This window comes from Scyliorhinus torazame, chromosome 5, assembly GCF_047496885.1.
Source record: "Scyliorhinus torazame isolate Kashiwa2021f chromosome 5, sScyTor2.1, whole genome shotgun sequence".
In the NCBI taxonomy this organism is placed as follows: Eukaryota; Metazoa; Chordata; class Chondrichthyes; order Carcharhiniformes; family Scyliorhinidae; genus Scyliorhinus; species Scyliorhinus torazame.
In genome coordinates, this window is record NC_092711.1 from 202108942 (window position 1) to 202119165 (window position 10224).

At 49.8% G+C, this 10224-nt stretch overlaps 1 protein-coding gene across 1 annotated transcript in view; it reads left to right on the forward strand.

The window, feature by feature from the left end:
- The window catches only part of LOC140422734 (interferon-inducible GTPase 5-like), a 30770-nt gene extending 21718 nt beyond the window's left edge, over window positions 1-9052 (forward strand). Inside the window, exon 2 of the mRNA XM_072507686.1 lies at window positions 7454-9052. Within this exon, the coding sequence (XP_072363787.1) occupies window positions 7461-8654 (1194 nt within the window). The 5' untranslated portion in view covers window positions 7454-7460 and the 3' untranslated portion in view covers window positions 8655-9052. The remainder of the gene's footprint in view (window positions 1-7453) is intronic.
- Window positions 9053-10224: the final 1172 nt, after the last annotated feature.

The window sequence follows — 10224 nt, forward strand, 5'->3', positions numbered from 1 at the left end:
TGCTCCGCATTGGGTGGATATGGTATTGGAGAAGGGGGTAGCGCAGAGGCTGGGGTGGAAATTAGATGTGGGACTTTTGGGGGACCAAGGGTTCTGTGACAAAATTGAAACAGTAATTGAGGAATATGTAGGTTTCAACTGTACGGGTGAGGTGTCGAAGGCAGTTGTCTGGGAGGCTCGAAAGGCGGTGGTGAGGGGTGAGGTGATCTCGTTTAAGGCCAGGGTGGACAAAGAGGAGAAGTTGGAGCGGCAGAGGGTAATAGATGAGATGTTGGAGGTAGATAGGAGTTATGCAGATGATGGGGACCCAGCGAAGTTAGAAAAGAGGAAGGAACTACAGGCGAGCTTTGACTGACTGTCTACCAGGAAGGTGGTGCGCCAACTGAGGCGAGCAAGGTGTGCAGTTTACGAGCATGGAGATAAGGAGTATGTTAGCAGGTCAGTTCCGGAGGGAGGCAGCGGTAAGGAAAATTGTTCAGGTGAGGGACAGGGCAGGGAAGTTGGTGGTGGCTCCGGATCTGATTAACAAGGTCTTTGAGGAATTTTATGAGAGGTTGTACAGGTCAGAGCCACCTGGGGGAGACCGGGAGATGCAGGAATTTCTAGATGGGTTGGAGTACCCGAGGTTAGGGGAGGGGGACAGGGCTACATTAGAAGGAGCGATAGTGCAGCAGGAGATAAAAGATGTGATTGGGAGGATGCATTCGGGGAAGGTGGCAGGGCCGGATGGGTTTCCAGTGGAATATTATAAAAAATTCAAGGATAAGCTGGCACCCCTGATGGTGGGGATGTTTGAAGAGGTGATAGGGAAGGGGGTGTTGCCACACACTTTGGGGCAGGCATCGATTTCCCTGTTGCTAAAAAACGATAAGGATCCGATGGAGTGTGGATCGTATAGGCCCATACACTTTTGAATGTGGACGCAAAAGTATTGGCGAAGGTACTGGCGGGTAGGCTGAAGGAGTGCCTCCCGGAAGTGATAAGTGAAGATCAGACGGGGTTTGTGAGAGGGTGGCAGCTCTTTTCAAATGTTACAAGGGTATTGAACGTGGTTATGGCACCGGCGGAGGGGAAGGAAACAGAGGTGGTTGTGGCATTGGACGCTGAGAAGGCGTTTGACGGGGTAGAATGAGGGTACTTGATGGCAGTTCTGGAGCAGTTTGGGATTGGACCAAGATTTGTGAACTGAGTAAAGCTACTATATATAAGGAGCCGAGGGTGAGTGTCCACACAAACAACATCAGCTCGAGACACTTTACCTCCACCCTGGGACTAGGCAGGGATGTCCTATGTCCCCCTGCTGTTTGCACTCGCGATTGAGCCGTTGACCATTGCATTAAGAACTTCGGGAATATGTAAAGGAATAGCATGGGGGGAGGGTGGATAGAGCATAGGGTGTCCTTATATGCCAATATAAGGGGGAATATTGTAGATGCTTCGGGTGTTTAGGTCTTTCTCGGGGTACAAACTAAATCTAGACAAGAGTGAGTATTTTGTGCTGTCTCAGCCGGGGGTGGGGGCAGGAATGGGGGTGCTGCCATCCTGTAGGGCAGGGACTCACTTTAGGTACTTGGGGGTGCAGGTTGCCCGGGAGTGGGGGGGGGGCTCCGCAGGTACAACATTTCTAGTTTGGTGGGGAAGGTGAAAGCTGATCTGGCAAGGTGGGATGGTCTCCCTCTGTCACTGGCGGGTCGGACACAGGCGGTTAAAATGAACGTGCCGCCGCAATTTCTGTTTATTTTCCAATGCCTGCCAATTTTCCTGCCAAAGGCTTTTTTCAGAGAGATTGAGGGAAGGATTACTTTGTTCATATGGGGCAGGAAGGTGGCCAGAGTTAGAAAGGTGCTGCGACAGAAGGGAAGGCAGGCAGGGGGTTTGGGTCTTCCGAACCTGATGTATTACCATTGGGCGGCTGCTCATCACGTTCATATGTTTTGGTCCTATCCAAAGCTGGAGGTTTACAGGAAGGAGGTTTTTAGGGTAATTTCTAAAATGGTGCACGTGAACCTGGACCCGGGCCCCCGGGGAGGCCATATTCGGGGTGTCGGACCAGCCAGGGTTGGAAACGGGTGCGGAGGCAGATGTTGTAAGCCTTCGCCTCATTGATCGCCCAAAGACGGATCCTGATAGGTTGGAGAGCAGCCTCTCCACCCTGTGCCCTGGTGTGGTGGGGGGACCTGTTGGAATTCTTGACTCTCGAGAAGGTTAAGTTTGAACTGAGGGGAAGGATGGAGGGGTTCTACAATTCATTGGCATTATTCATTTTGCACTTTCAAAAACTGGATAACATCGAACATTAGTTGGGGCAGGTGCGTGGGAGGGTTGGGGGGAGGGGGGCTGTGTGTTTTAATGGTGATTATGGGTGATTCCTGATTCCTTTTTGTCATTTGTTTATGTGAACATGCGGGCTAATGTTTGGGGTTTGGTGGGAGGATGGGATTGTTGTTATTGATATGGGGATTGACATTCTCGTTACTGATTATTGTTTATTGTTGGTGAGTGTAAATTTGGGAGAAAATGTGAAAAAGGAGGAGAATAAAAATATATATTTTTAAAATATTCCAAGTGCGGCCTTACCAAGGTTCTATACAGCTGTGGTATGACTTGCCAGTTTTTATACTCGATGCCCCGTCCAATAAAGGCAAGCATTCCGTGCGCTTTCTTGAATACCTTGTCCACTTGTGTCACTACTTTCAAAGATCTGTGGACCTGCACGCCCAGATTCCTCTGACTTCCTTTATTCCCAAGAGTTTTGCCATTTACGGTACATTTCCCCTTTATGTTAGACCTACCAAAGTGCATTACCTCACATTTGTCTGGATTAAACTCCATTTGCCATTTCTCTGCCTGTCTCCTCCTCTGACAATCCTCAACACTATCTACCACTCCACCATCCTTGGTGTCATCCGCGAACTTACTAATCAGACAGGCTACATTTTCCTCCAAATCACTTATGTACACTACAAACAACAAAGGCCCCAGCACCGATCCCTGTGGAACACCGCTAGTCACAACCTTTCATTCAGAATGCATATAATATTATTCACAGGCATATCACCACACTACTGAGCCACTCTTGATGATGGACATTGAAGTCTATCACCAAGCGTCCCCTACCCAGAGTACATTCTGTGCCCTTTCTACCCTCAGTGCTTCCTCCAAGTGGTGTTCAATGTGAAGGAGTACTTATTTATCAAGCGATGGTGGATAGTACATGGGAAACAGGAGGAGGTTTCCTTTGACCTGAAGTCATGAGAGTTTATGGTGCCCAGAGTCAATGTTGAGGACTCCCAGGGCAACTCCATCCCAACTCTATACCGCTGTGCCACCAACTCTGCTGGGTCTGTTCTCCTTCCATGAGCGGTGTTATACTTCAAGGATGATGATGATGAGTACAAAGATATTGATGATACGTATGATGATATTAAGTCTGATAATGAGGACTATGAGGACATCTACGAAGAATCGCAATATGGTGAAGAAAATGACGACTCGGAGAGTGACTCAGTGGAGGGCGATGATAAAGCACTAGTAAGATGGTGTTGAGGGCGTGATGAGGTGATAGCACTGGACATAAAAGCAATCTTAGAGAAACTGGCTCCAGAGGCACATGGTGAATAGTCTCAGGTCTCTGAAATGGTTCCGGTAGTCGACTGCCTGATGCTCGAGGCTACTCCACCGGAAGATGAGTTGGAGGAGCTGATGACTATCTTGCTATGTAGCTCGACGATCACACATATATACTGGAGCAAGACCAGGATGACCCATTGCCCAGATTGTCAGGACCAGAGAACGTCTGTGTCGTAATCTCCAGTGTTGAGGAGCCGTCAATAGGTGCTCCAACTTGCCAGGAAGGGACAGCACCCAATGTTATAGATGTGGCTTCCACCCAGGCACCATTCTGAGAGATTGTGCAACCATTCGGGCAGCACAGCAGCACAGTGGTTAGCACAGTTGCTTTGCAGCTCCAGGGTCCCAGGTTCGATTCCCGGCTTGGGTCACGCGTGGGTTTCCTCCGGGTGCTCCAGTTTCCTCCCACAGTCCAAAGATATGCAGGTTAGGTGGATTGACTGAGCTAAATTGCCCTACTGTCCAAAAAAAAAGGTTAGGTGGGGTTACGGGGATGTGTGGTCTTAGGTAGGGTGCTCTTTCCAAGGGTCAGTGCATACTTGATGGGCCGAATGGCCTCCTTCTGCACTGTAAATTTATGATATCTATGATAACCATCGGTTGAAGGCACAGACTTGGTCATGACGACACAGTTCCTTGGAAGCAGGTCGGCACGAGAAGTCCCAACTATAGATCCGCATACCTCTGCGCATATGGTGCAGACCAGTAGGAGGACAGGGGTTGTCAAACCCAAACGTAACCTGAGAAGCACTCGCAAAAGAATCATCAACGCAAGAAGAGAATGAGAAGGAGAGGTGGAACATCTCACTGATGAAACTAAGAGAGAAGATGTCGATGTTGTGGCCGACAAGCCAGAGACAGAGAATACACAATGACGCAGCAGCAGCAAACAGAGTCGTGTAGAGGATTGGGACTTGGTGAGCAGACAGGAAACAGAGAGTAGGAATTAATGGGTCTTTTTAGAAGTGGCGGGTGGTGACTTGGGGGAATCAGTTCTTTGGCCCCAACTGTTCACAATGTACATCAATGATTTTAACGTGGAAGCAAATGTAACATTGTAATAATTTTGCTGACGACATGATATTTGGTGGAAATGTGAGTGGTGAGGAGGATGTTCAGAAGCTTCAGGGTGATTTAGATAAGTTGAGTGAGTGGGCAAGTATATGGGAGGTGCAGTATAATGTAGATAAGAGTGAAGTTATCAAATTCGGTCAGAGAAACAGAATGGCAGTGTTATTTAAATGGTGGAATATTGGGAAATGTTGGTGTACAAAGGAATCTGGGTGTCCAAGTACACGAGTCACTGAAAGCAAGCATGCAGATGCAGCAAGCAGTTATGAAGGAAAATGGTATGTTGGCCTTCATTGCAAGAGGATTTGAGAGCAGGAGCAGGGTGTCTTACTGCAGCTGTACAGGACCTTGGTGAGGCCACAGCTGGAGAACATTGTGCAGTTTTGGTCTCCTTACTTCAGAATGGATATGCTTACCACAGAGGGAGTGCAGCAAAGGTTCACCAGGCTGATTCCTGGGATGACAGGATTATTGTATGAGGAGATATTGGGTCGACTGGGTCTGTATTCACTGGAATTTAGAAGAATGAAAAGGATCTAATTGAACTTGTGATAAATGTAGGAATTTCAGATGTATTGGGCGGGATTCTGCTTCGGCCCCAAATCGGGAAAGGCGATTGTGTGGAGAATCGGCCTTGATGTCAAAATCGTGGTCAGCGCCAGGTTCACGCAAATCGTGATTCTCCAGCGACAGCGGCGTCAATGTGTTTCACTCTGCACGTACAGTAAACGCCGTTTGCATACTATTAGCGGGCCTGACCGGTATTCTCTGGGGCCCCCGCAATGCTCCATCTCCACAGGGGGGAATTCCTCACAACAAGGTTCACTTGTGCTTCTAAAAATCGGGAAATTGCCATGGCTGATGAGGGTGCGAGACGAGGGGCGGGATTGTCCGACCCCCCGCCGGGCCAGAGAATCGCCGGGGGGGGGGGCGGCGTGAATCCTGCCCCGCCGCTCCGACACCGGCTGCTCAATTCTCCGGCGCCGGGTTTTGGGCAGGGCGGGGATCGCGCCGGTCGGGGGCCGTTGGCATCGCCGTTGGCTAGCCCACGGAAGCGCAGAGGATTCCGCACCTTCCGGGTGGCCCAATGCCACTCTTTGGCGCCGGTATGGCCCCCCGGCGATTCTCCGGGCCCCAATGGGCCGAGTGGCCGCCCGTTTTCGGCCAGTCCCGCCGGCGTAGGTTATACAAGGTCCATACCGGCGGGACCTGGCTTGGAGGGCGGCTTGCAGGGTCCTCGGGGCGGGGGGCGCGGAGGGATCCGGCCCCGGTGGGGGCCCTCACAATGGCCTGGCCCGCGATCAAGGCCCACCAATCTGCGGGCGGGCCTGTGCCGTGGGGGCACTCTTTCCCTCCACGCCAGACTCTGTAAGGCTCCACTGTGGCTGGCGCGGAGAAGAAACACCCTGCACATGCGCAGGAAACACGGCAGCGGTTCTGGGCATGCACCAGGACATGCTGGCGCTCCTGCGCATGTGCCAACTCGCGTTGGCCGGCGGAGGCCCTTCGACGCCGGTTGGCGTGGCGCCAACCCTTCCAGCGCCGGCCTAGCCCACGGAAGCGCAGAGGATTCCGCACCTTTCGGGTGGCCCGACGCCGGAGTGGTTCACGCCACTCTTTGGCAGCGGTATGGCCCGCCGCCCCCCCGATTGCGGGAGAATCCCGGCCGAGGGAGGACATGCAGAGGCGCGATCGCGGGCTGTCGGTCCTGACACTAGCTGGGCTGGCTGGTGGGGCGGGGGGGGGGGGGGGGGCGAGAGGTGTGGTGGTTATGGGGGGAGGGCCATTGTCCTGGGTGACCTCCCACTGGACCAAGGCGGTGTCCAGGCATAGACCGCCATTGCCGCAGCCTGCAAGGCAGCCATCTTGCTGCGCACTGCATTGACAACCCACCCTGGTCCGTGGTTCCACAGGGTGACACCAGCTGTCTGGGTGCCCCCACCCCACCACCCCTTCAGAGATCCCAGTTTAGCCAGTGCTCACCGCTCCAGTGTCCCACCCCCATACCTTTCTCCCCTCCCCCCTCCCGCCAAACACGCCATCCCCATCTCCGCCACCCCAAGCATTTGGTGGGCCCGTGTGATGGAATGACCAGCTCACATGCAGTGATCAACCAGGTGGATGGTGAAAAGTGCGACCATGGGCAGGAGTCAGATATTGTCAAATGGTGAGGTGCACCAGAGTTCATCACAGAGCGGGTTGTCATCATCTTCCATCCCATGGACCTGACCCGCTATCACTGCCAACCCAACACCCCATGGCGAGGCAGGTTGGAATCACGCAGGAAGTTGCAAGGCAGGGGGTGGCTTGCACAGGGAGAGTGTTAATGCGAAAGGGTGGCTGACCGGAGAGGGCTTGGGGTGGGTTCGGCTGTCCTTGCTGCTAGTCAGGCCCCCTGGTCCGTGAACCTGGAGGCTATCAGAATGTCCCATGCATGTTGGCCCTTGAGCACAGTTTTGGTTTATATTCTATCTTATGCAAAACGCCAAAGTGAACAGAAGTTAGTTAATATCAGGAGTATCTTTACAGCAGATGTCCCAGGAGCACTGAGAACAGGAATGAAGGAATGGGGATAGAGAGATCATCAAAGTCATAGAGCGAAAAACTCTTTTTGTTTTTGAATTGACTGCATTAGTTCAGCCCAATACTGCTTTTAATCAATAAATTCTGATTCAAATTGTTCTTCTCTCTTTGAATATAGACTTAGATTGGCAAAATTATGCACAGTGAAAAAACTAATTCTTTTCCACAGAGACCCAATGGCTCAATCTTCCAACCCTTCATTCTTCACTGAGGAAGAACTCAACAAACTGAAGACTGATTGTAAAACAGACGGGCTTGAGGCAGGTACATTTTTGATACAGAAGAATTCATACAGTCTGGACAGCACAGAGTTCAACATCGCAGTGACAGGAGAATCGGGTGCAGGGAAATCCACCTTCATCAATACAGTGCGAGGATTCCAGAGCGATGATAAGGGAGCTGCTAAGACAGGGACCACTCTAACCACAATGGAGCCAATCGGATACAAGCATCCTAACCTGCCGTATGTTTATTTGTGGGAGCTGCCGGGAATTGGAACTAAACATTTCCCAGCAGATAAATACCTGAAGAAAATGGAATTTAAAAGATACGATTTCTTCATCATCATCTCACAATCTAGATTCACAGAAAATGATGCAAAACTCGCCAAAGAGATTAAACGTCTGGGGAAGAATTTCTACTTCATTCGATCTAAAATTGATGGTGATTTACAGACTTTTGAAATGGAAGATAGGAAGGTGAACACAGCTGAAGAACTGGACAAGATCAGGAATTATTATGTGGACAGTTTCAAAGAGGAGGGGATAGCATCGCCCACTGTTTTCCTGATATCAAACTTTAAAGTCAATGAATTAGATTTTCCAGCGTTGAACAAAAGCCTCCCAGATATCCTTGAGAACTCAGAAAAGGCTGTTTACATATTTTGCCTTCCAAACACAAGATTGGAGATTGTAGAGAAGAAAAGAAAATTTCTAAAGGAACAAATTCATGTGTTGGCAACACGTTCTGGACTAATGGGATCTGCGAGACCACAGACAGTTCTCACAAACCCCATTAGTCATGACATTACCGCACTGATGGGAGTAATAGTAGATTTCTGTAAATGTCTGGGTCTGGATGATGCCTCTCTTCAAAGACTGGCTAATATTGCCGGGAAACCTGTGGAGGATCTGAAAGCCGTGGTGAAAACTCCCCTGGTGGGTGAAAAAAATGCAGAAGTGATCATAAGAATGCACACTTTACGTATCAATTCAACAGCTGAAGCAGTTCTCGATTTCATCCCAATCATTGGTACCATCTTTGGAGCAGGATCATCATTTTTTGTGACCTACAGGTTGCTGAGTGATGCACTGGATGAGCTGACGGAGGATGCACAGAGAGTGGTGAAAGCTGCATTTGGGACTGATTAAAATGGTCGGCACTAAAACATTGGAACGCTGAACTCCTATAAATCACACCCTTGAGGCAATGCAAATAGTTCCACAACCAATGAATTGCATTTGAAGTGCAGTCATCGTGGCAATGTAGCCAAACATAGCAGCCATTTTGTGCACAGCAAGACCTGAAAAAACAGCAATTGAGGTGACTGATCAGTTAATGTGATTTTGGTGGTATTGGTTGAGGGATGAATGTTTTGAAAACATTGGGAGAAGCCCCCTACTCTTCAGAAACTGCCATAGGATCTGCAGGGTCTTTTATATCAACTTGATTTGATGGGTGATTTGTGAACTGGTACCTCTGCACTGCTGTGACAGTCTACATTGTTGTTCTCAATTCTCTGAAATAAATGACAGAGTAACTTCCAAAATTGCAGCAATTTCATTCCTAACACAATTTACTTTCTCTCCATTTAGTTGCCAGCCTGCCACCTTAGCAATGCCGCCTGGATGCCAGCTTGGCATGGTCACTGCCAGGTTGACACTGCCAAGGTGACAAACTGGCATTTTTGTGTGTGCTCAATCGGGCCGGGGTTTCCCAGCGTGGGTGTTGGGGGCGGGTGCATGGTGGGCCTGGGACCTTCCCATAGTGCGATTGGGCTGGGGGGAGGTCGGGGATTGTTTCGGAGACCACGGAGATCGGGGTGCCATTCAAAAATGGCATCCCGGTCTCACGCTCCAATGGGGAGTTCCGGTGAATGGAGAACCCCACTGTAAAAAATGGGGAATTGTGTGGCCTCAGCTGGACATTCCCATTAAGACCCCTTATTCAACGTCAGTCGCGTTGAATAGCCATGTCTTTCTCGGCATTACGAGCGCTGGGAAACACGCAGCTAAACACGCTCGCTGGGGACCTTTGTTCTCTTTTGGGAGAATCGCACCCATTGTGTCATAATGGATCCTGAGATGTGCCTCAATTCACATAATAATAATCGCTAATTGTCACATGTAGGCTTTGATTAAATTATTGTGGAAAGCCCCTAGTCGCCACATTCCGGTGCATGTTCGGGGAGACTGGTACGAGAATTGAACCCATGCTTGTTCTGCATTGCAAGCCAGCTGTTTAGCCCACTGTGCTAAACCAGCCCCATCAACATCAGGTCACTAAGGCAACCTCCATAACATCATTAACTCCACTCCTAGCTCATCTCAACTGTTGCTGAAACCCTCAGTCCAAGTTTGACCATTCCCAGCCAGCTAATCATGTTGCAACCTCTGCAAACATGACATCATCTTACTCCCACCAAGTAACCTATCATCCCTGCATTTACTCATCTACTTTTGCTCCCGATTAAGCAATGACTTAATATTAAAATTCTCATTCTTATTTTCAAATCCCTCCAAGACCTTTTATATCCATATCTATGTAGCCTCCACCAAAATATGTGAAGGTTAGGTGGATTGGCCATACTAAATAGAGGAGCTGCGAGTCAGAGCGGAGATTTTAAAAGATCGTGGCCTAGTTTCGAGAGCCGTTCGGAGGAGGAGGAGCAGTCTCTGTCAGGGAGAGAACCTGAGAACATCTAAGACACTCAGAAGGTAA